The 26,714-nt window shown below is 36.5% G+C and overlaps 1 protein-coding gene across 1 annotated transcript in view; it reads left to right on the top strand.

Moving 5' to 3' along the window:
* The window catches only part of NPFFR2 (neuropeptide FF receptor 2), a 68,740-nt gene extending 44,010 nt beyond the window's left edge, over positions 1–24,730 (top strand). Inside the window, exons 2-4 of the mRNA XM_029930148.1 lie at positions 10,295–10,644; positions 18,477–18,576; positions 23,837–24,730. Of these exons, the coding sequence (XP_029786008.1) occupies positions 10,317–10,644; positions 18,477–18,576; positions 23,837–24,680 (1,272 nt within the window). The 5' untranslated portion in view covers positions 10,295–10,316 and the 3' untranslated portion in view covers positions 24,681–24,730. The remainder of the gene's footprint in view (positions 1–10,294; positions 10,645–18,476; positions 18,577–23,836) is intronic.
* The last annotated feature ends 1,984 nt before the right edge of the window (positions 24,731–26,714 follow it).

Below are 26,714 nucleotides of genomic sequence, written 5' to 3'. Positions count from 1 at the left end.
ATCAGTAACTTAAGAATTGTAAACCTTTTTATAGTTCACCGTTGTAATAGTTTTACCTTTTACAGTTTACCTTTGTAAACTGTACAAGGTTTGGATTCAGAAACACTTGAATTCTAATTTTGGCTCTTCTGCTTAATTCCTGTGCGATGGTGTTTAAGTTACTTAATCTTCTTAACTATGTCTTTTCACTTATAAAATAAGGATAAAAATACATGAATTTCAGAATTGCTATGATGATTAAATAAAATAATAACTGTAGCAGCTAATACATGGCTCAATAGAATTTATTACATTTAAATTCCTATCTCTGATAGGAATAATAATAATATATTTTTCCAATTTGCATACTTAGCAAATCATCATCAAACTAAGATAGCAAAGGAAGACTTGCTTGACTTTGTTTTCCTTTGCATGCCGTTATTAGCAGAATGAGTTTTGGTACAAAAGTTTCCTATTAATATAATTTCTTGATTTATCATGTATAAAATATGTCCTCCAAATACAAAGGTAATTATGTTACAATTGAACATAACGAATAGCAGAGAATTGAAAGTGATATAAACTTAAATGTTTCATGTTGTTAGAACACTAACCAGCAAGTAAAATTATAAAATATAAAACATTTTAAATACTATGTAATGTATGTGGATACTTACATTCTTCCATAAAAAATATTTTAGAGAAAATACAATGCAATAAAAGATATAATAGATTTTACTACATAAACATGTTAATATTTTTAACCTAAAAACACTGTAAAAATTAAGTCCTGGCTGGAAATGGCAAATGAAATATATATAACAAAGTAAAATGCCTAATAAAAAAGCTTTTATGAACTATTAACAACCAAAAAACTTGAATATTCAATATTAAAAAAGACAAAAGAAATGAATGGTTCACCTAAAAACAGATTCCAAAAATATGGAACTAAAGTTCAACTTTATAAATATTTTTTAAATTTAGATAAGGAGTTAACCATTTTTAAGTACAGTAAATTGGCAAAATTTAAAAAGTAGTGGGGGGTAGAAGTTTAGTGCCTACTATTGGCAAGACAGAAGGAATTTTTTTTCATGTTTTGTTTCATTTTTGATACAAAGAGAGAGATGTAGCATGAGAGGGGGAGGGGCACAGAGAGGGAGACACAGAATCTGAAGTAGGCTCCAGGCTCTGAGCTGTCAGCAAAGAGCCCAACACAGGGCTTGAACTCATGAATGTGAGATCATTGTCTGAGCCAAAGTCAGAGGCTTAACTGACTGAGCCACCCAGGCACCCCCAGAAGGAATATTTTTAAGAGTAAGATCTGTGTTTTAATAGGCAATATGTAATATATTTGTAAGGAGCAAAAAATGACCAAGATTTTTTATCAATTCCCATCCTAAGAATACTCTAGAAAATCCTAATAAGTTATAAAATATCAATATATTACTTTAATACCAAAAAAGTTGCAAATTTTTAAATTGTCCAGTACCAGATGATAGGTTGAATAAATTGGAGTACATCTTGTAAGAGATCAGTAGTCACCAATGAAAAATTATTCTTGGACAGAGTATTTTTTGACTATGAATAAGAATGTATAGTATATCCTTAAGAGACAAAAATATAAACATTTTTTCAGTATAATTCTGATTTTGAACATGAGTGTAGCTTGCTAGTATATTTGCAGATCCTCATGCCTTTGGAGTTCATCCTTCTGCTAATTATGTAATGAAATGTTAAAATGAAACTATTCTGCAGGTGCCTGGCTTGCTCAGTCACCAGAGCATGGGACTCTTGATCCCAGGGTTGTGAACTGGAGCCCATGTGTAGAGATTGCTTAAAAACAAAATCTTAAAAAAAAAAAAAAAAAAAAAAAAGACAGGAATGATTATGGTTGTAGTTTCAGGTAAAACCCCAAGACAGTTAGGTAGTATCATGCAGACTTGTAAAGGAGGGTACCAAGGCACACTGATCCTCAAATTGAAGAGATTAAAAGGCCCATAATGACCAATTAGAAGAGGATCGGATTGAGAAAGGTTTGCCGCACTGTGGTGAGTCACCCGCCTATAAGATGGAGAAGTGGAGGTGCTTGTCTCCAAATCATGCTAGAAGAGGAACTGACGGAGGCATGCAGAGAGTTTAACATATGAACTTCATATTTCAGAGGACACCGTGAACTTTTATCTGCCTCACACATTAAGACTGATGGGGTTCTTGAGCAATAGCTAAGAAAGAATTCTTAAGACATCTTTGGTGCAATAAGGTAATTTTGTTAAAGCACAGGGGACAGGACCCACGGGCAGAAAGAGCTGCCCTGGGATTGTAGACTGACTGATTATATACTTTTACGTTAGTGGGGGTTAGGGATAGCGTAAGTTTCTAAAGAATTTGGAAGCGAGTCTTTCAGGACCTTGAGGGACTAGCTGCTATTAAGGTTACTTTTAGTTTTTAATAAAACAAAAACATCAAGGAAGTAAGGCAGCCATGAGTTGCTTGAGAAGGTCACACTCTGCCTGTTTCAGGTATCAGTGGGCCGCAAGCTGTGAGGAGATTTAATTTAAGCTGCAATTCTCTAGCTTTTGTTTCTCTCATCAAGACCTCCACAGTGCCAGGACCTGGCTAGCTGTTTCTCTGATAGCAGATCGACCTACAGTTGATAGCATCGGCCTGCTTGCCCTCCGAGAGTCTTTTTGGACAAAAGATGGACGAGTGTCCACAGTGGGCCAGCGTGATTGGCACAGCTGCGTGATGGTTAACACAGGGCGAACAGTTGGGTTCCTCAAGGCTGCGGAGAGAGCGAGCAGCTAGAGAGGACTTTCCTCACACGAAGGGAACTGTAGATGAGAGATCCACATCAATACGTTAGCATCTCTAAAGAGCCCAGGAAAAGTGCCCACAAAACCGAGGGTCAGCTTTAAAATTCTTTCTGGTCCAAGAACATCTCATAACAAGCCTGGAAAGAAAAGTAGGACTTTTCCTGCCCTTTTCCACCACCCGTTGTCCACCCACAACTCTGGGAAGGAATGGGAACTGAGACTAAGATGAGCGTGGAGATAGGACAGAGCAAGTCAGCAAAGACGAGGTGGCGTCCTTTGCTGAATTTAAAATTCTATTATATTAGATGAGACATATTACTATATTGCTTTTATTATCAGAAAATGATTATAAAAGTAATGAAACTTTCAAATTTCACCTAGGGCCAAGGAAGAAATTAGCCTCAAATAATAAAGTGTCAGCAAGATACAAATGTAGCTGCTTTTACATTCCATCAGACAACATATGCTTATTCAGTGTAGCTGTTATTTACAAATGGTCTCCATCCCATGTGCTTTGGAAGACCTAGCATTCACCTGTCTTCTCCCCCTAAAGCCCCCTCCCCAGTAGCTCTAGGAATTCTCTAGATATCTATGATGCATTCTTGTTCCTGTCTTATTCTTCATAATTGCTCTTTTCTCTCTGCCCTACACTAAGCCAAATATTAGAGCACTTCCCTTTATTGAAAAATATCCCCTACAAAGGCAGTTAATGTTTAAGAGACTCTTGCTGACAATTTGGGGTTATAGGTAGAGAGTAGTTTTCTGTGTAGAACAAAGTTAGTATGAAATTAAATATTAGATTCTACAAGTTTCTTGGCCATATCCAAGTCATGGAACTTCATTCTGGTCCGTTTATAATGCTCAAGTTGCCCACCCTTAACTTTGTTGCTGGTTTTTACACTCTTAGAGACCCTCTATAATGTTTCCTGACTCTTCCTGATATTAATTGTGGAACCTGAATCAGATTACCTAACATCCCCTATCTTACTTTCCTTATATACTAAACGGGGATCCTTTTAGCAGCTACTTTGTACAAGAGGATTAAATGGGTTGACACATATAAAGAAATTCACAGAGTTCTCAGCACAGCATAGATCTCAAAATACTCAAAGGTAATAAAGTAGTTAAAGTAATAAATAAAGTACCTTGGATATTCTACTCATTGTTATTATGCCCTAGAGAGTGAGGTTGTATGAGTACAGTCCCTTCTCACATGAAAACGATTCCTCAAAGTATTTTTCTAAATGAAAATTCTTACCCCAATAGAATCTGTTATCTCCTTGAAAATAATATTACTTTTTCTTTCCAGGATATTTGTGTAATAAATATTGGTAGAAGTTTACTAAAATATTAGATTGTGTATTTTCAAACAATTATATGAAAAGTGGTTTAATTTTCCATGCATATTGGATTTGATAGCTAAAATCTGAATTACTTTTTTAAAGTTGGAGATCTTATTCATGCCTTGGTAATAATTTCAAGGATCTAGGTAACCAGGGAGCTTAATCAAAGAAGGGATGGGGCATAGAGGATGGCTTTGTAGGATCCCTCCTCCTGCATTCGATGTTTACTCCCCGGCTCAGAGTAATGGAGGAGGTCGTCAGGTAAGGTTTAGTTGTGTTGCCTAACACTGCAGAGTGAGTGTCCCATCAGTTAAATATCTCCATTTTATATCCCGATTTATGTGACATTTTTTAGGGGTTCCCGGGTGGCTCAGGTGGTTAAGCGTCTGACTTCAGCTCAAGTTATGGTCTCACGTTCGTGGGTTCGAGCCCCGCATCGGGCTCTGTGCTGACAGCTCAGAGCCTGGAGCCTGCCTTCGGATTCTGTGTCTCCCTCGCACTCTGACTCTACCCCGATCTCTGACCCTCTCCTGCTCACACTGTCTCTGTCTGTCTCTCTCTCAAAACAAAATATATGACATTTTTTTAGGGAGTCATACCTCATGATCCATAGATTCTGCGTTTATTTACTCTAATATTTATCTAGGAATATCCTATTAAAAACTTTACATAAGTGAAGGCTTCACATCCTAGGAAATATCATTCTCCTATCTTGAGGTACAGTGATGTCCACAGAAACAGTAGTCTGAATCCTTTTTTTCCCTGGGGGCATTCTCCTTGTGTCTGGGGGGAAAAATAGATTGCTGGCTGCTTCAACATCTTCCACCAATTCTGTGACCTCAGTTAATATTGCTTTGCCACACATTTCTCATTGTTATTATCTGTCCTGCTCCATTTTCTTTAATATTTCAAAGAAAGATAGTGTTTGTAATGCCTTGATGACCACCAAGATTTGATTTGAAGGCCCAAAGAGAAGCAGGAGTAAAGCATGTTCATAGTGACTGTATCTCTTTAAAGGTCTTTTGAAATCCTTTTGCCTTCTCAATGACTGTTTATCTTCAATTGTGCAGTTGTTTGAACCTTGTTGTATGATTCGATAGAGACATTTAATTGAATGTGCAATGTTTCTAAAGTCCAACTCGCTTCCTCTTCTGGATAATGAATTTGAATGTGTTTATACCAATCAGCTCAGCTTTCCAATGCATTACTATATCCTGCATAAGTCTGGTTTTCACTTAATTCTACCAATGAAGTTACAAACCCTGTAGCATATCTGCAGCAGAGGCTTATGCAACATTTGACATGCTCTGCATTAGTAAAACTAGCAGTATCCTTCAGGGCCGTGTGTTCCCTCTTTTTTTCCAGATTACAGATTAATGACCCAGTCTTTTTCCTGAGAAAAGAAGTCCAAGGATTTTTCTGCCAATATTGGCTATGTATTAATCAGGACCAGATCTGAGACAGTGGCACTGGCAAAGTTTGTCTTCCTCACTCCAATGCTTCCAGACTGGTTTCTGTTCCAAGAGAGTGCTTTGTTCCAAGAAAGTGCTGGAATCTGTCCTCAGGAAACCTGGGTGAAGCCTCACTTACCTGCAGGCATCTTCCCAATTCAGCCCTCTTCAGGTTTTACCCCACTGTGGCTGGAAGGGGCTGAGGGCAGTTCATGGCCATCTGCTGGTTCACACCATATGAGGTTGGTCTGACTCTTCCCGGGTACACAGGTGGGTGAGAGTCTTCTTCTAAATGCTTTGGCCTTTGGTGCTGGTTGGCCCAGCTCCCATAGAAGCGCTTCTGTGGGCAGCCAGATGCTGAATTTTAGTTGTTTAAATGGCATGCAAAAGGAGGGACATCTTATGATTCCATGATGCTGCTATCCTAAGGTCACGTATTTGAAAATGCTTTGAAAATATAAGTATTAGGCATTATTACTGTCTCATAATTATTGCCAATGATTCACACCTAACTGGAGCATGTGTGTTTACAACACTTTTGTCCTTGCCATTTTCTCTATCTCTCCGTTTCAATTATTTTAGCAGCCTAAATTGTCATAGATTAGTTACTTAATAACTATAATACCTTTCAGTCATCATCATCAGAGCTTAGTTGAGGTCATCCAATATAGATGGAAGTAAATACTGCCACCTCCTTCCTGTCCTTAAGTCCTTGTATAAGTACATGGAGAAAAGAAAAGGAAAAAATGAAGGCTACAGTAAAATTAATAATAAATACCACAGTAATAAGAGCAATATTGCAAAGCCCAAGAAGAGGTGATCAAAATATGGAGTACTGGCCATTGTTCATTTTCTTGTCTCTGCCAGTTTATGTAGCCCAGGATTGGTGACAATTTATTACAAACTTGGCCACTTTAATGAGTATTCGGTACACAAATAAAGGTATAGATTCTTCTTTCAGATGACTAATTGTTTAAATGATATGTATGAAACAGTACATTTCATATCAAAGCTTAATAGGTTAGAGTCCTTATGGATTCTTTGTTAATTGAAATTGGGGTATATATCTATTTTAGGAAAGATAACACCACTGCTAGCTAGTGTATGACTTACTATGATTGTGAATTTATGAGTTTAAGCTACATTATCTAGTTTTATTCTGTACAGTTGCATTCAGATAACACATTTTTTCCAGATCATAAAAAAAATCTGGAAATGGGAAATAAGTTGAAAAATACAGGAAAATATCAGTATATACTAATATCCAACCAGTCTATCTCCCACTGAGTAATTCGCTGTCAGTAGTTTTTGGCAAATACAATTACAGGAAGGAAAGAATTTTAAATGACTTCCTCTCTTGATTTCTCTTCCTAAAGACCCAGACCCTCTTCTACATATAAGCATAAGGGTCTAGCTAAGCTATGGCAACTTGGGCTATAAATGGAGCTCATGCAGTTTAACCTATATCTGTTTTCTTCCCAGGGTCAAAGGTGAAGGGATGATAAGCTTATAACCAAGTTATTTTATTCATTACATGGATTTCCATGTAGAAATAAACAAGACTAATTAGTGATAAGATGGCTTACAATTCATTTGCTCATTTACTTAAAATGTATTTACATTTTGTAAAATACGAGCTTAAAAATTTAGATATTTTTATTAAAAAGACATTACACACCTTCAAGGAAATATTCTTAAACTATTGAAACATTGACCTGGGTAGAGTATAAATCTGCCTTCTAGAAACTGGTATACACAAATTTCTTAGTCCTTATATTATTTCATCTATAGCATTAATATGCACAGAGTGTACTTTAATTCTAGGCTTAAAGGTTTTCAATCAGAGATTGATTTTATTTAAAGCATTTTAATCAACTGTATAGAATGTTTAAGTGCCCAGTGAAAAGGATGCACGAATACTGAAGTTTTCCTTGGTGTGTTAGATTGAGGTAAATGGATCTCCCTCGGCTCAGTCAGGACCTCGCTTTTTTCTGTCTCACAGAAATGTTATCCCCAAAGTCATACTACTATAGGTTAACCTAATAGCCAAAGCTGTGGCCTCATATACAAAATGTTACAATTATGTGTCAGGAGAAAGTAACACTTAAATATGACCAGTTCCCCCTTTACCCCTCTATATTGCATGTTGGCATGTTATCTTGACAAATATAGTTATCAACCCAATAATAGGAATAGTGAAATCCATGTTGGCCCCTAAAACAAAATCTGATTTTAGTTTATTAGTAATCCATTAGAAGAAGAGGAAAAGAAACACTTACCTCTCTAATAACTGACATGAAGTTTAAGTTAATACACAGGAAGGTTTTGAAAACCTGTTCCAACTCAACCTTCTATACACCCTTATCCCAGCAGATACACAATGAATGCCTATCTGCTTCTGAAACCTAGGGTTGCTCTAAGCTGCTCTAAGAAAAACAGAATGTGAAAATATAAAGCCTATGTCTTATGGGATATTTTCCCCAATATATTTTCCAGCTTAATTGAATCTATAGACAGAGGTTTCTTATCAATAACTTTTGTGACCTCCAGTGGTCTCATGCTGTTTTCATTTATATTTACAGCATTTCCTTGCCTTGAGAACACATATCTTTAAATATTTGTGTGAATGTTTTTTTTTTTTTTGGATACCTTGAAGCAATTTTTATCAAGCTAGTAGGTATTCTCTGAGTCAGGCTCTTGATCCCAGACATTTTCAGCTTGACTTGAGTGGCAGAACACATCTAGTCTTACTCAAATTCCATTCTTTTTCTTCTCTCCTAACCCTCACCCCAACCCATGTTCACTTTCTTTTCAATTTTCATTTTTATTTTGACTTAGGGACATGAAACATAGAAACGCAGAGACGAACTTTAAAAATTAGAGGAAAGGGAAGAAGTGAAGTGGCAAAATATTGGAGAAAAATGATTCCCTTTTATTGACTTATGTTTATATACTTGTTTTATAGAAACTTACCTTGTTTACTGTTCCCTGTACCGAAAATAGATAAAACTATTCAAAGTTGAGTGTCTGAAATGAATACTACATATCGTAAGCTTTATGCAGTATTTACAAGAATAAACATGCTCCCCTAAAATGATACAAATATGTAGTTGGTGAATGACTGAAACATGCAGAGTGATATTGAGGTCATTAATGTAAATTGGGGTCTGATTGTCTCACCAGTTCAAAGTCCATGAAATTACTTCCCCCTTCCTCCCAAAAAAAGAATATGGAAGCTCAACTGTGTAAGTATACTATCAAATGTATTTCCCTTTAAGGGCACATATAACCTTCTGTCCAACCAATTTACAAAGTGTGCAGAAAAGAGTTAGAAAGGACTGCTTGCGAGGTCTGCCTTTGGTTAAAGTCTGGGAACTTAACCTGGAGACAGTTCCCTATACTGATAGAAAGAGTCCATAAATGACAAGAGCGACCCATTATGCCTAATCTGTTTGTACAGACATCGTTTATGCTGCACATCTACTTTCCATCTGGGAGTCTGAAATTTTGATACTGATTAGAGGAAAGTACTGTGTGACTATTCTCCAATTAAAAACCTAGGACACTGAGTGTCTAATGAGCTTCCCTGGTGGACAACACTTCATATGTGTTGCCAAACTCCTTGCTGGAGGAATTATCTCACTGTGTGACTCCATTGAGAGAGACTCTTAGGAGCTAGTTACTGGTTTCCTGCAGATATTACCTTATATGCCTTATTATTTGCTTATTTTGTGTTGTATCCTTTTGCTGTAATAAATATTAGCTGTGAATACACTATATGCTATGTTCTCTGAATTCTTCTAGTAAATCACCAAACCTGGGCATGTTCTTGAGGACTTCTGATACACAAGGTTGACTGAAATATCTACCTGAATATATATTGATTCTAAATAAAAATACGTATTATGTGAATGAAATTATGTTAAGTAAAATCAAGGCAATTATATGGACTTCTTTTTAGAAGTTCTCATTATAGTGGCTATCTCTGCATAGAGAAGTATATAAAAAGAATATTCGATTAACAGTCAAGTCAGAATAAGGAATATATAAGAAACTTATTTCAATGGGAGTTTTTAAGATATAGATACCACATCTAGTTTCAATTGCCATGAAAGCTAAAAACCTATAAGTTAGCCTTAAAGGAACAAGTAGGTTTTGACAGGTTATGATACCTAAAGACAGGATAAAAGGGAAGTTTTGGAAGGTTTCCTTTATAGAGTTTCTCTTAAAACTTTGCCAATGAGTATGAGGTATTATGAAAAAGTGAAATATAGAACATATTGAAGAAATAAAAAATAATATTAATTATTTAGGACACAAAGTGGAAATTTCAAATCTCTTGGTAAAAATCCTAATAATTTGAATGATCTATAACTCAGTCCCATGCAACATTAGTGGATTATTATAGAAGGACAATCAAAATTTCATAGCATTTTAAAAGTGTTCCTCCTGGGGTGCCCAGGAGGCTCAGTCAGTTAAGTGTCCGACTTTGGCTCAGGTCATGAGTTCAAGCCCTGTGCTGATAGCTCAGAGCCTGGAGCCTGCTTTGGGTTCTGTGTCTCCCTCTCTCTCTCTGCCCCATCGCCCTCATGCTATCTCTATCTCTCATAAATAAATAAACCTAAAAAAATTTTTTTAAGTGCTCCTCCTAAACTCTGGCACAGAACGTCTGTTCTACTGGTTTCTAATTATGTTTTTTCTTTTCCAGCTCTCCTTTGTTCAGGTTCATCATGAGTGAGAAATGGGACTCAAACTCTTCAGAAAACTGGCATTACATTTGGAGTGTCAATGACACAAAGTATCACCTATACTCAGATATCAATATTACCTATGTGAACTACTATCTTCACCAGCCTCAAGTCGCAGCAGTCTTCATTATTTCCTACTTTCTGATCTTCTTCCTGTGCATGGTGGGAAATACAGTGGTTTGCTTTACTGTAATGAGGAACAGGCATATGCACACAGTCACTAATCTCTTTATTTTGAACCTGGCAATTAGTGATTTACTGGTTGGCATATTTTGTATGCCTGTCACGCTCCTGGACAATATTATAGCAGGTATGTTGGCTCGTGTACCATACAAGGATGAGATGAGGAAGTGTTTGTCCCATATTCCTGCACCCATGGCACGGTCATCCATTTATTTGCAAATATTTATGGAGTTCCAAGAACTAAAGGAGGAGAAAGGCAATAAACAAACATGTAGGATAAGTAGGCAAAGAATAATAGGAATTATGGGTAAAAATAAAGCAAGTGACAGAAACGAAGAGTAGAAACTGTCATTTTTATAGAGTTCATTGAAAGTCATCAGAGAAAGAGAGCTAACATTTTTTTACTGTTGACTTTAAAGTTGCTTAATACAGTTCAGGGCACAGAGAACGTAGTAAAAATATTGAGAATATTCTATATTGTAAAGTTCAAGGAACTGGTAAAGTCTGGTTTCAACTGATACAAGGTGTTTGGTCTAAGAGCTATTGAGGCCCTCTTGTGGTTAGCTAGGGAGATTTCTAGTAGTTTTTGAGCGGAGGCGGAGCAGCAGTCCTGTGCACTGCACAAAGTGGTGGTTTCATGAGTGGTAATGTACATATGCACCAGAGTAACATCATGCTGTATCAGGGTGCTGCCCTGGAGTCCTTCTGGCCTGTAGTGCTACTTCTCTAGCGCTAGGTCACCTACTCTGGAAGTGCCAGGACAGTAGGTCTCCCGCTCCCAGAACAATTTTGGTACATAGTACCTGCTTAATAAATATTTGTTGTATTAATGAGTGAACAGTACTCAAGACATATTCATATTCTAGATCTGTATGAGGAAAAATGATACAATAGGGGCATATCAAAAATATTTAGAGTAGTATGAGCCCTTTCATAGTTCCTACCCCTTCATTGAAGATCAGTGCACTGAAAATAAGAGGTTTCTCTTTTCTTTTAATTTTTTTAATGTTTTGAGAGAGAAAGAGAAAGAGTGCTCACGCATGAGCAAGGGAGGGGCAGAGAGAGAGAAAGACAGGTTCAGAAGCAGGCTCTAGACTCTGAGCCATTATCACAGAGCCCAGTGCAGGGCTCGAACTCAGGAGCCTTTGAGCTGTGAGATCCTAACCTGAGCCCAAGTCTGCTGCTTAACCAACTGAGTCACGCAGGTGCCCCAAGAGGTTTCTCTTTAGAGGTGACATCTGTTGCCTTCCTTTGTCTGCAGTGGGAGCAGAGAGAGTTTAAAAATGCCTCTTCTAGCATCTGTACTGCATAGATTGTGTTTTTTATGGTATGCATTCTTGAAAAAAATATTTTTAACAAAAAGGAATGTACATTTTTAAGACCCTGGGCTGGGCAAAAAGAGAACAAAATAATTGATTTAAATTATTGTTACTGCTCTCAAGAAACTTACTTTGCCAGTAAGAAATGTTCTCAGTATCCCCCCCGCTACAAATATTTATAAAGAAATTATTATCTAAACTTTTCCGTTACATTACCCTTCCTTATCCCTGATTCTCATTTGCATCCACATTGAACATCTTGCCTTTATTTTCGGTATTTACTCTCATGTTTCTAAATAACATGTTTCCATTATAAGGTATTATCTTCACACTGTGGGAGATGTGATTTAGTTCTTCTAAGCCTCTTCTACCACAAGAGGCATTTCCCCCAGCAGACTCCACTGAAATGACAACAGAGCAAAAGAACATAAATCCACAGTAACTGCCAGATACTGCTGAATGTGGAGGTGGGACAACAGGACTGGCTAGAACGGTGCACAATGCAGCAGATGTATTTATACAGACACACACATACGCATTTACATTCTTTGTCTCCTCTCATTTCCTCAACATTATTATAATTTTTAGTTAAGTCAGTATGCAGAATATATGTTCCTATTATTATTTGTATCTTAGCTCTGCTGAAACATGAAAGCGAATACAAGAAAATTCCCCAGGATTAAGCAGTGTTCTATTTTTGATTGAAAAGACTATTGATATCAATATGAAAGAGCACTGTATAAGTTTCTTTTTTCTTGGATGTAATAAGGGTATTGTATTTTGATTTGCTTCATTGGGGGTGTGCACCTGTAAGTGATATAACCTCAGTTTCTCTTCTACAAGTGTTAATTTCTTGTTAATACCTTCAGACATGTCAGGGAACTTGTGAAATATGTCTTTCTTTCTAAAGATACCCTGTTGGTGCTCTCTGCCCTTTTGTTCCTATTCACACGTACTGCTCTTCAGGCATGGAGCTCAGCACTACTGGTCTGGGATGTCCCTTTACTAGACCCTAAGGTTTCTCTTTACCTCTCTTTGTGCTCATTGCCCTGTTTTCCAGAGCCATGACTTCTTTCTTGGTTTATTTCTCTATTAGTTTCTTGAGAAAGTGTGCATTAAGATTAAAAACATTGACATCTTGTTTGTCTGCAATTATCTTTATTCTGCTCTCATACCTGACTATAGTTAGCTATATGAAGTATTTAAGGCTGGACATTTTCCCCCTCAAGATTTTACCAGAATTGTCTCTATTGTTACTGCTGGGCAACCTGATATTACTGCCGAAAAATCTAATGATGTTAGATTCTCATTTCTTTTATCATGATTTGCATTTTCTTTTTTTCTCCTGAAGATTTCGGGCTCCCCTTTATCCTTAGTGTTCTGAATTTCAGGCAATTATGCCTTCCATAGGTCTTTTTATTTTTCATGTATTGTGCTGGACACAAACCAGTATCCTTTCTATCAAAAATAAAATGCTGCTTAATCCTGGGGGATTTTCCTGTATAATTCTCTTCCATTTTATTTTTTTTAATTCATTTTAGTCACACATTGGAAGTTTTGGGTTGCCTTTTGTTTCTTCATCTTTCTCATTTATGTTCCTTATTAATCTTTTTTCAAAGACTTTCTCAATTATCTCTTCCAGATATTGAGTTCTACATTTCTGTTCTCATATTTTAAATTCTTTGACCTATTTTTATTTTCTGCGTTTCCTATACTATCATGCACATTTCATTGATGAAATGGGCTATATCTCTGATGTTTATTTTTTATGCTTTAATTTTAATTCCAGTTAGTTATCAGGTTATATTCAGTTGTACAATATTCAGTTGTACAATATAGTGATTCAAAAATTCCATCTACCACCCAGTGCTAATGATAACATGTGTACTCCTTAATTCCCATCACCTATTTCACTCACCTCCTCTCTGGAAACCATCAGTTTGTTCTGTATAGTTAAGAGACTGTTTCTTGGCTTATCTTTTTTCCTGTGCTAGTTTGTTTTGTCTCTTAAACTGTACATATGAGTGAAATCATATTGTATTTCTTTCTTTAGTGGACTTACTTCACTTAAAATTTTACTCTCTAGGTCCACTCATGTAGTTGCAAATGGCAAGATTTCATTCTTTTTTTTGTGGCTGAATAATATTCCATCGTGTGTGTGTGTGCACGTTTCACACCATATCTTTATCCATTCATCAATCAATGGACACTTGGGCTGCTACATATCTTGGCTATTGTAGATAGTGCTGTCAACATAGGGGTGCATGTATCCCTTTAAATTAGCACTTTTGTATTGTTTGGGTAAATACCCAGTAGTGTGATTGCTGGATCTTAAAGTAGTTCAATTTTTAACATTTTGAGGAACCTCTACACAGTTTTCCAGCACTCTGGAAAACAGTTGACATTCCCACCAATAGTACAAAAAGGTTCTGCTTTCTCCACATCTTTGCCAATACTTCTTGTTTCTTGTTTGTTGGTTTTAGCCATTCCGACAGATGTGATATTTCATTGTACTTTTTATTTGCATTTCCCTGCTGATGAGAGATATTATTGAGCATCTTTACATGTGTCTGTTGGCCATCTTCCTTGGAGAAATGTCTGTTCATGTCATCTGCCCATTTGTTTTCTGGTTTTGAGTTGTATAAGTTCTTTATATATTTTAAATACTAGCATTTAATTGGATATGTCATTTGCAAATATCTTCTCCTGTTCAGTAAGTTGTCATTTAGTTTTGTTGTTTCCTCTGCTATGCAGAAGCTTTTTATTTTGATTAAGTCCCAATAGTTTATTTTTGTTTTTATTTCCTTTACCTCTGGAGACCTATCTGCTCTTCCAGGATTTTCATGGTTTCAGGTCTCAAGTATAGGTATTTAATCAATTTTGAGTTTATTTTTGTGTGTGGTATAAGAAAGCGGTCCAATTTTCCTAACAGCATTTGTTGAAAAGACTTTTTTCCCATCGGATATTCTTTTTTACTTTGTTGAAGATTAATTGACCACAGAATTGTGGGTTTATTCTGAGTTTTCTATTTTGTTTCAGTGGCCCATGTTTCTACTTTTGTGCCAGTATAATACTGTTTTGATTACTACACATTTTTAATATAATTTGAAGTCTGAAATTGTGATACCTCCAGCTTTCCTTTTGTTTTTCAAGTTTGCTTTGGCTATTTGAGGTCTTTTGTGGTTCCATACAGATACTAGGATTGTTTGTTCTAGTTAGGGGAAAAATGCTATTGGTATTTTGATAAGGATTGCCTTAAACATGTGAGTTGCTTTGGTAGTATAGAAATTTTCACAATATTTGTTCTTCCAACCCATGAGCATGGAATGTCTTTCCATATCTTTGTGTTATCTTCAATTTCTTTCATCAGGGTTTTATACTTTTCAGAGTATAGGTCTTTCACCTCTTAGGTTAGTTTTCTTCCTAGGTATCTTGTTATTTTTGGTGCACTTGTGAATAGGATTGTTTTCTTAAGTTCTCTTTGTGCTGCTTCATTATTAGTGTATAGAAATGCAACATTCTATACATCCATGTTGTATTCTGCAATTCTTTGATCAGTTCTAGCAGTTTTATTGTCAGTCTTTCAGGTTTTCACTGTAGAGTATCATGTCATCTGCAAATAGTGAAAGTTTGACTTCTTCCTTACTGATTTGGATGCCTTTTATTTTTCTTGTCTGCCTGCCATGGGTAGGACTTATAGTACTATGTTCAATAAAGTAAAAGGGAACATCCTTTTCTTATTCCTGATCTTTGGAAAAGCTGTCAGTTTTTCCTCATTATGGATGACATTAGCTGTGGGTTTTTCATATGTGTCCTTTTTATGTGGAGATATGTTCCCTCTAAACCTACTTGTTGAGAGTTTTTATCATGAATGTATATTGAATGCTATCAAATGCTCTGTATCTACTGAAATGATCATATGATTCTTATTCTTTATTTTATTGATGTAATGTATCATATGTTGACTGATAAGCAAATCTTGAACCACCCTGGCAACCCAGGAATAAATCCCACTTGATCACTGTGAATAATTTTTTAAATTATTGTTGGATTCAGTTTGGTGTATTTTGTTGAGGACTTTTGCATCTATGTTCATTAGAGATATTGACCTGTGGTGCTCTTCTTTGGGTATCTTTATCTAGTTTTCAGTTGCAGAGTAATGCTGGCTTCATAGAATGAATTTGGAAGTTTTCCTTTCTTTTCTATTTTTTGGAATAGTTTGAGAGGAATAGGTATTAACTCTTCTTTAAATGTTAGTTAGAATTCACCTTGAAGCCATCCATTCCTGGACTTTTGTTGAGAATTTTGTGATTACTGATTCAATTTCCTTATTGGTATTTGGCCTGTTCAAATTTTCTATTTCTTCCTGTTTCAGTTTTGGTAGGTTATATGTTTCTGAGAATTTATCCAATTCTTCTAAATTGTCCAATTCGTTGGCATACAGTTTTTCATAATATCTTAAAATTGTATTTCTGTGGTGTTGGTTGTTTCTTCTTTCTCATTTGTAATTTTGTGGCCTTTCTCCTTGTAAGTCTAGCTAGAGGATTGAAGTAATAATTTTTTCATTTTTCATCTAAGTTGACATATATTTTTTCCTTATGTTTCATTTTTCCTATTTGTTTTGGTCACTTTTATATTCAAGGTTTCCCTTCTGTTAGTTGCTACTTAGCTGTTTGTGTTTCAGACTGACACATGGTGTGGCTGCCTTGGACCTCTGCATGCCTTAAGTTTGAGGTTAGGCCCACTCTTAGCCTCATTAGTCTGGCCCATTCCCTGGGAAACCCACAACTGTCAAAATCTGCACATCAGTGTTCTTGGAAGGCTCACATTCCCCAGAAGGAACTTCTCTGATCTATTGCCATGGGATTCAGAAGAGCAGCTGCTGTGTTACAGGGCCTGGTGGGTCTCTGGGCAGCAGTCCTGCATACAGAACATCTATTTTCACTTAATCCTTGCACATCACTGTGGTACCCACCCCATCTGCACCTGGTGACTCAGTCTAGACCCCTCTGCTTTTACCACTCTGAGAGTAACCTCCATTCTTCTGCTAGCTGGGGGAAGAACAAGTGGCATTTTGTTCTATTTATTCATAATTCAGTCAGTTGTATTATTTTCCCAGCTTTATATTCTATCTGGGTATTTGAGTTCTTTTTTTCTCTGGTGCTTTCATTTCAGTGGAATTTAGTGAGGGAGATGGGATAAATCATATGTTCTATTTTTGACCAAAGGCTATTCACACTCCTTTTTGCCTTAATACTGTAAGAGCCAAACATATTTTAGGACTGGAAAAATGTGTTCACTTTTGGTTTCTATTCAGGAGAGTCACTCAAGTATCTATTTTAAGATGATCTGGATAGATGGCAAAATTTTTTTTAATATATATATATACTTGGATTATTGGGAATATTTTAAATTAGGTACAAGTATTTTTTAAAAATGCAGGATTTAAAAAAACATGAGTGTTACACATTTATCAGAATTTTAAAATTTATCTTTTGGGAAACTAGAATATTTGCTGGTGGAAGAATATGATTACTTTCTTAGAATAGCAGATGGGTGTTTATATCAACCTGTTATAATAATTTTACTAATTTCTTTTATATACGTTCTAGTAAAGGAGGTTTAATTAGAAAGTAATTCAAATAGACTATTTTTATTCCTGCAAAGTACTCTTTATTCTTGAAATATGTTCTATCAGCTCAGGCTACCATAACAAAATATCATAGACTAGGTGGCTTAAACAAAGGACATATATTTATTTTCTGTCTATTCAAAAAGCATGGTCAGGTTCTTGGTGAGGGTCCTTTCTTTGGTTTGTATACAGCTACCTTCTTACTGTGTGCTCACATGGCCTTTCTTCAGTGCATGTTCATGGAGAAGAAAACTTTTTTCTTCTTCATTTTCTAATGGCACTAATCACATCATGTGGACACCACCCTTGTGGCATCATCTAAATATAATTACTTTCCAGAGACCCCACTTTCAAATACATTGGTGCTTAAGGCTCCAATATATGAATTTGATAGGGTGGGGGGATGTAGAGCACAAACATTCAACAAAGTACCTCTGAGGTAAATTGTCTCATTACATTATATATGAATACATATTAGTTTTATTTATTCTACACATGACTTCTATTCCTCATGATTTATGGGGTACATTTCCAAATTATAAAACTAATATTCTTCCTGTCTTATTTACTGAAAGGGCCGTATTGCATAAGGGTTAATGGTTTAGGCTCTGGAGCCATACTACTGGGGTTGAAATCCTAAGCATGCTGCTAACTAGCTGTTTCAAGGTATGTGTTATATGTGTGTTTATTACCTAGTCTTTATCATGAAGAAGAGAATAAAGCCTTCAAAAGTCTATTTGGGGATTAGATAAGTTAATAGCCACAAAGCACTTACCATGGTGCCTAGAATGTTGTAACTACCATGTAAGTTCTGACATTATTAGTAGTATGCTAAAAACAGAGCTCTGGAGGTATTAATGAAAATAATGGGAAATATTGATTGTTTCCTGGATATCATTTAGGAAAAAGTTGCATCAGTATTGATTTCATGCTTTTCTGTTCATATTTTTGGTAAAATTTTAAAAAAATGTATGATCTTTTCAAAGACTATTTCAATTTCCCTTTCAGGATGGCCCTTTGGAAGCACAATGTGCAAGATCAGTGGATTCATCCAGGGAATATCAGTTGCAGCATCAGTCTTTACTTTAGTTGCGATAGCTGTGGATAGGTAAGTCAGCCCTAAGCGTGATTCCAGAGAAAAATCTATAATCCACTAAATTTGGTTATATCTCCCCTAAACCATATCCATAATATCTCCTACTTTAAGAGCAAGGCATCTATCTACTAAAGATTCAACAATAAAACTACTTAAAATTTCCATATTTTAGAAATAAGACACATATCATCCCTAATTGTTTATTTGGGGCTGCTCTAACAAGATACCATAGACTTTGTGGCTGAAACAACACTGGAGGCTGGGCAGTCCAAGGTCAGGATGCCAGTATCTTTTGTATTGAGTAAGAGACCTTTTCCTGGCTTTCAGAAGGTTATCTTCTCCTTGGAGAGCACAAGCTCTAGTCTCTTCCTCTTCTTATAAAAGGTCACTAATCCTAGCATGAGGATGCAATCCTCTTGATCTTGTCTACCTCTACATCTTCTACCTGTTACATCCTAAAGGTCACAGCTCCTAATACCATCCCATTAAGGGATAGGGTTTCAACCTTACTCAAGGTATGAATTTCAGGGGGACACAAACCTGAAGTTTATAACAGCATAGTTTATATAGTTTCTACACTAGAATATTGAATTTTCTAACAGTGAAAATGTGGAATAAATCTGATATTTTATCCAGTATTATTGAGTTGTGCCTGTAATGGGCTCGGTTGTATACCATCTAAAACAAATTAGACAAAATACCTCGTGAAGAAGTCCACATTCTAGTAGAAGTAGACAATAACAAATGATCCTCTCTCATTTGTACCATTCTTATGGTAGAGAGTGATCAAGTTACTGCTCAGGACAGGGAGTGTTGGGTTCACAGAAAAGGTCCTATCTGTCTAAATTTCGAGGGGTCAGAAATTTACCTTGGAAAGAAACAGGAAAGAGCATCTCTTAAGACAGGAATAGGGTAGGGCATTTGAAATAGGAGGATACTTGTCAAGAGAAGTATATAGAGATGGTCCAGCTAGAACATGGGAGGATGGAACAGCACATTAGGTCATAGAAAGTCTATAGGCCTGGGGTACGTGGGTGCTCAGTCAGTTCACCCTCTGACTCCAAGTTAATGATCCCAAGGTCTTGGGATGGAGCCCTGTGTCATGCTCCATCCTGAGTGTGGAACCTGCTTGAGATTTTCTCTCACTAAGACAAAACACAAGTCTGTGGATCTTATACATAGAGGAATAATGACTAGATTTTCACTTCAGAAAAACAGGTAGAAAGGGGTTGGAGTTAAACTTTTGTAACAATTTAGATTGAGAGGATTATGCATCTGTTAAGGTCGTGACAATTAAGGGATACTTGAGAGGGAAACTGAACAGTGTCCCCCAGGCAAGGAAAAGGTAAAAAAAGGAACTAAACAATCAGCAACACACATGTACATATATGTATATGAGAGAGTGTTTAAAAAATACAATAGAATTGTTGACATAAAAAAAAGCAAAACAACTTAGAGTCTATTTTCAACATTAATCTCTTTTTAAGAACACATCATATATACTAATCATCAAATGCCAAAGATCTCTTTTTACATTAAAATTTGGAAGCTAATTATTTCTATATAATACTAATCACCAAATGCCAAAGATCTCTTTTTACATTAAAATTTGGAAGCTAATTATTTCCAAATTTACCATATCCTGTTACTACTATTATTTTATATTACTATATAGTGCCACTACCAAATTATTTTGTTGTGTTTGTAATACTATATTTTAATTTTACAATTATTTATGTCATCTTTACAGTGAATAAGAAAACTGTAATATCCTTTGTATTTTCTACTTGGGCTTATCAGGTTTATTTCATTATAGTTAGTGTTAAGTATCCCTTAACTTCTTTCACAGTTTCTAGTATGCCTCCTAAATAGAGATGTAAAAATAAACATTTTTTTAAAACAAAGAGCAATGTTTATTTCTGAGATAGAAGAGTTAGAGAACGTGCATGCAGGAAGTAGGCTCTGCACGGATGGATAGCAGAATGTAGGAGTTGAACTCACAAACCTTGAGATGATGACCTGAATTCAAGTTGGATGTTTAGCCAACTGAGCCACCCAGGAGCCTTGACAGGAGGGATACATAGCAACTTCAGGATTCTGAGTTAAATGGAAAAGGATTAGGATTGAGCAGACCTACCAAGAGAATTTCAGCAGTTATCTGTCATGTTTTAGGTCTTTGAAAAAGTGATGAAAATATGGTCACCTGTGACACTTCTTTGCTATCTGCCTTCCAATATATATATCATTTCTGTGTGGTTTCAGTTATTTATTGTAATATAACATTAGTCACTTCCCAAAACAAACCACTTATTTAATGGCTTATGATGTTCATGAATCTGTGATATGGACAGATTCCCTGATTAGAGAAGGATACCTTGTCTCTGCTCTACTTGGCATCAGGGAGGGGAGCTCCATGAAACCTCTCTCTTATGTTGGTGCCCAGACTGGGGGGACTTAAACAGCTAGTAGATAGAACCGAGTCTTCTCAGACACGTTACTCCTACCGGTTTCTCCACAGGGGCTCTATAGCATGGCAGCTTCAAGGTAGCTGACCTTCTTACATGTAGCCTAAGGGACGTGTGTCCTAAGAGAGTGCCAGTAAGGTCACGTAGTATCACTTCTACATCCTATTCATTAGAAGTGAGTCACTAAAACCAGCCCATATTCAAGGAGAAGGGAATTGAATTTGGAGGATGTATTGAAACCACCACACCTTCATCTCCATCTGAACTACTTGCATCTGAATGCCTTTCTCAGCCTCAGTTCTTGGAGGAAGCCAAACTGTAAAAACTCTCTCAAACCTGTTTCTCCAGATGAAGTCTTTCTCCTAAATTTCATATGTATATTTAAAACACCTCCTGGATAACTTCGCTTGCACATCCAACAACAAGCACTTCAAAATAAACAGACCCAGAATTGAACTTGTCTTTTCTGTCAGTCTCGTACCAAAAAACTAAACAAAAAGTCAGTTTCTTTTCTCATTTTTCCAAATCAGTGAACAGTAGCATCACACATCCAATCTGTCCTTGAACCTTCCTTCTCTCTCCTACCTCTATCTAGTCACTCTTTTCTTTTTTAATGTTTGTTTATTTTTGAGAGGGAGACCCAGAATTCAAAGCAGGCTCCAGGATCTAAGCTGTTATCCCAGACCCCTATGCTCAAACTCACAAACCAGGAGATCACGACCTGAGCCAAAGTTGGATGCTTAACCAACTGAGCCACCAGGCACCCCTCTAATCACTCTTTAAATCCCATCAGTTCTGGGTGCTAACTGGTTGTAGTAATAAATTTTATGTGTGAACTTGACTGTGCCACATGGTGCCCAGATATTTGGTCAGACAATATTCTGGGTGTGTCTCTGAGGGTACTTTTGATGAGATTAACATTTGAATCAATAGGTTGAGTAAGAGATGGCCCTCCCTAATATTGTTGGTTCTTATTCAATTAGTTGAAGGCTGCAGAGAACAAAGAAGCAAAAATGCTGACCTGCCTGCAAGTGCCTGATGTTTAGAGCTGAGACATCAGTCTTTTTCTGTCTTCAGACATGAACTGCAACATTAGCTCTTCTGTGAGCCTGATAGCTTTGAAACTTATATTAGTGGCTGTCCTGTTCTCAAGTCCTCAGATGTGAACTGGACTATACCATTGGCTCTCCTGAGTCTCCATTTTGCCAACTGCAGATCTTGGGTCTTCTCAACTTCCCAAACTGCATGAGCCAATCCTTTAAAATAAATATCTATATATTTATGGATACTGTTGGCTCTGTTTCTCTAGAGAAGCCTGACTAATGTGCTGGCCAAGTCTAAACTCCAGCATGATTTTAGCATATTTTCAGTGACTATTTCCTGGCAGAGAGCATTTTCTTTCTTATTCATCTTTTGCCCCTCTGAATATATATACATGCACATACATATAACATATTTATATATATATTTTTTTGAATGAATAAAAAAATATTTGAGGACCCAATAGTTGGTTTACAAAAAAAGAACAAAATACCTAGAATTGTACCTATAAAGTTACCCATAATTTAAAAATAGGTAGATGGAAGGAGTCATTAATTAGAAAACTAAAGGGGGTGCCTGGATGGCTCAGTTGGTTAAGCATCCAACTTCAGCTCATGATCTCATGGTTTGTGAGTTTGAGCCTCCCATCAGGCTCTGTACTGACAGCCTGGAGCTTGCTTCCAATTCTGTCTCCCTGGCTCTCTGCACCTCTCCCACTTGCATTCTTTCTCTCTGTCTCTTGAATATAAACAAACATCATTAAACACTAAAAGAAAACTTGGTGTTAAGACATCAGACATTACTCAAGCAACGAAGAACAGAGCAATCAAAGTTCAAATTAATTAGTATATGAAGATGTGGCTCAGCAGCAACTCAATGTTAATTTTTCTTATCTGAAGATCTGAAAAGTAATTTGTATAATATTTCCTTTTTATAGTCATCACAAAAATCAAAGATTAAATAGGTGATACTTTGAAAAATATTACACAGTTACATATGGTATGCTTATAATTATAATGAGCATGAATAACATCAAGACTCACAATACCAAAATTGTAGTAAGATGAAATTGACATATTGACAGTGAATTTCCATGCTCACCAGAGGGCACAGAACATCTGGAAAGCAAGTAATCAGAACTCATAATGGAAATTCTCAGACTCCTATAGCTGTGAACCAAGCCACCAAAACACTTAGTGACTTGAAACAAGAATGCTTAAACATTTCTCATGGAGCTGTGGATTGGCTGTGTGCCTGTGTGTCGTCACTCAAGTTTCTGTTTATGTCATCTTGCTAATGTTCATTTGGCCAAGCACACAGATAATGGGGGAGGGGAGCACAGAAGGTCATGAAGGAGAGTTTAACAATATGACTCTGAAGCCAAACTACCTGTTTTAAGTCATGTGTAATTGTGGGCAAGATTTTTTTTACTTTTCCTAAGCCTATTTTGCCAGTATATGGGGAAGCTTAAAGACCATCAACACAGACCAGTGAAAAAGAGCCTGGAACAAAATACTAACTATTCATGTTCAATATATACTAGTTACCACTATCACTTCTATGGTTAAAAATTTCTGATATTCCACTTGTTCACATTTTGAGTTAAAATTTGTATAAGTTACAAAAATATCAGTGCATGCCTCTCTACTACTAATGGTAACTTTCTAGGCTTTTGAGGGGAATGTGAGTGGGAGAATTAAATTTAATTCACAACGTGGTCAGAAGTTATGAGGCAGTGTCCCACTACTATTTGCCTTTGATTGCAGGTTCCGCTGTGTTGTCTACCCTTTTAAGCCAAAGCTCACTATCAAGACAGCATTTGTCATTATTGTGATCATCTGGGTCCTGGCCATTGCCATTATGTCCCCATCTGCTATAATGTTACATGTACAAGAGGAAAAATATTACCAAGTGAGACTCAACTCCCAAAATAAAACTATTCCAGTCTACTGGTGCCGGGAAGACTGGCCAAATCAGGAAATGAGGAAGATCTACACCACTGTGCTATTTGCCAACATCTACCTGGCTCCCCTGTCCCTCATTGTCATCATGTACGGAAGGATTGGAATTTCACTCTTCAAGATGACAGTGCCCCACACTGGCAAACAGAACCAGGAGCAGTGGCACATGGTGTCCAAGAAGAAACAGAAGGTAATTAAGATGCTCCTGATCGTGGCCCTGCTTTTTATTCTCTCCTGGCTGCCTCTGTGGACACTAATGATGCTCTCAGACTATGCTGACCTGTCTCCAAATGAACTGCGGGTCATCAACATCTACATCTACCCATTTGCACACTGGCTGGCCTTTTGCAATAGCAGTGTCAACCCCATTATTTATGGTTTCTTCAATGAGAATTTTCACCGAGCGTTCCGAGATGCTTTTCAGTTTTGCCAAAAAAGAGCAAAGCCCAAGGAAACCTACACTGTAAGAGCTAAAACCAATGTGATCATAAGTACATCTCATCAGTTAGCCCCAGGACCTACAATTCAAAATTCACAGGAGGAAAATTTGCTTTGTAGGAAAAGTGCTGAAAAACCCAAGCAAGAATTAATGATGGAAGAATTAGGGGAAGTCACCCAGAGCAAGGAGACTTTAAAAGAGCTGGTATGATGATTTTCACTATATTGTATTATATATAAAAATATTATTGCTTTCTATAGCTTTGTACTTCAGAGAATGTTCTAAAAAAATGTACTGAAAGCCCTCTTTGAATAGTCTTATATTCATATCCAATCTTATGGTATATAAAATATGTAGAGACTCACATACAAATGTGTCTGGATAAATCCATGTTCTAGGAACACTTTTCAAAGCCTAATCTTCTGCAATTTGGCCAGTTGGGGATAGTCAAACACATGTATTATGTGTATACAACACACACGACTTATTTTCTCCAAATGGTGATAAGTGGACAGTTCTTTGCATGAGAGTACATTTTGTCAATTCTCTTTTTGCTTCTGGAATTAAAATTTTAGACTATGGAATTGTGCTTTTAAAATATATTTAGCTTTCTTAGAAGAACTTCAATAGCAAATAAAGAGACACCATTTCTTTGTATTTAAGGTTGATTTTTCTTTTAGCAAGTATAGTTAAAGTTGGTGAAATCATAAGATGGTTGGCTTTTTAACATTTTCCTAAATAAAATTCATGCCCTAGCTGAACCCATATTTCTTACAGAGGTGCCTTGGGATGCCAGTTTAACCCCCTCTCTAATAGAATCTCAGACATTAAAAAAATAAAGGATTTGCTTCTTTGTCAATTTTTTGAGAGGCAGAGAGAGGGAGACACAGAATCTGAAGCAGGCTCCAACACAGACCTTGAGATCATGACCTGAAGTCTGCCACTCAACTGACTGAACCACCCAGGCACCCCAGGAAGCAAATCCTTTAGTAATGCAGTAGTTGGCAGAAGAATGACTGCTTCCCTTTGAAGGGTTTAGTCAAAGATATTCAACAATGATTATTAAAATCTATACAAGAACAAGACCAATTTTTCCAGATTTCCTGCTGGGTACAGCATTTAAATCTAGCACTCTTACTGAATTAGTAAATTAATACCACTCACAGAGAATTGCAAACCCTTGGATTTTGCTATGTTCCAATTATCTAATGATAATAGCTCTAAATGCTAGCTTTTATTCTAGGGTGAGATTAGCTCCTAGGAAATTTTAAAATATAAAATAATAAATAATTTGGCAAATAAAAATAAATTGCTTGGTTTGGACCAAGAGTGATAAAAAGTGTTATTTCCTACAATCAGGAAGGACAACTTTTGGAGTCTAGGTATAGAATTTGATCTTCTATTCCTTTGCCCCGAATTACTAAATTATTTACATTAGATGTTGAAGATTACTTTGTTGGACTACTACTTTCTGATGGGCATCCTCACATTCTATCAGCACCTGAAATTTATCATAACTAAACCCCATACCCTTACCTGCCATCTACCTACCTTCTATCAACTTCAACCCCCTTTCATGTGTGTATTTCCACCAACAGTCTGTGACAATGTAGGTTATTATCTAAGGTGATATATTTTCTTCACCATGCTCATTTTCTTGAGTTCTCCCAAGCAGAGTTGTTAATATCCATATTTTTACTGACAGTATGTTCAAGACAGTCTAGGCCACAAGCCACAGAGCATTGAATTTAATGGAATTTGCCTAACTAGATTTCAAAATTTCTTGGGATTGGTGACTTACAGAAATATCTATAACTGTTATTCCATGCTTGCACCACCATTGTGTTTTGGAAGCAGATAACCTGCTTTTTTTTCATTTCGGAGGTCCATAAATGGACAGAAATTGTGTCACTAAATTTGTGATAATTTGTTATGGCAAAAGTGCAAAATAAACACACTTCCTTTTCTTTTTTGTAGTTAATTCTTTGATAGGTTTGAAGCATATTTTTCATAAGAGAAAAAATACACATTATTCATAGTATCTAAGCAGGTTTTCCATTCAATCATATGTCTGCCTGGCTTGGTTACTAGCTTCTTAAGGGAATCCAGTTTGAGAATGTGCTCCCTTCTAGGTAATAGCCAGCTCTACTAGCCCTGCCTGGTTTGTTGCCTGTGCTGCTATTGCTTAGGGACTGTGTTATGGTACATTACCTTCCTCTGAGTAGGAACCTTTGGGAGATAATG

This window comes from Suricata suricatta, chromosome 1, assembly GCF_006229205.1.
Source record: "Suricata suricatta isolate VVHF042 chromosome 1, meerkat_22Aug2017_6uvM2_HiC, whole genome shotgun sequence".
In the NCBI taxonomy this organism is placed as follows: domain Eukaryota; kingdom Metazoa; phylum Chordata; class Mammalia; order Carnivora; family Herpestidae; genus Suricata; species Suricata suricatta.
This window is presented reverse-complemented; position numbering and strand designations above follow the sequence as displayed.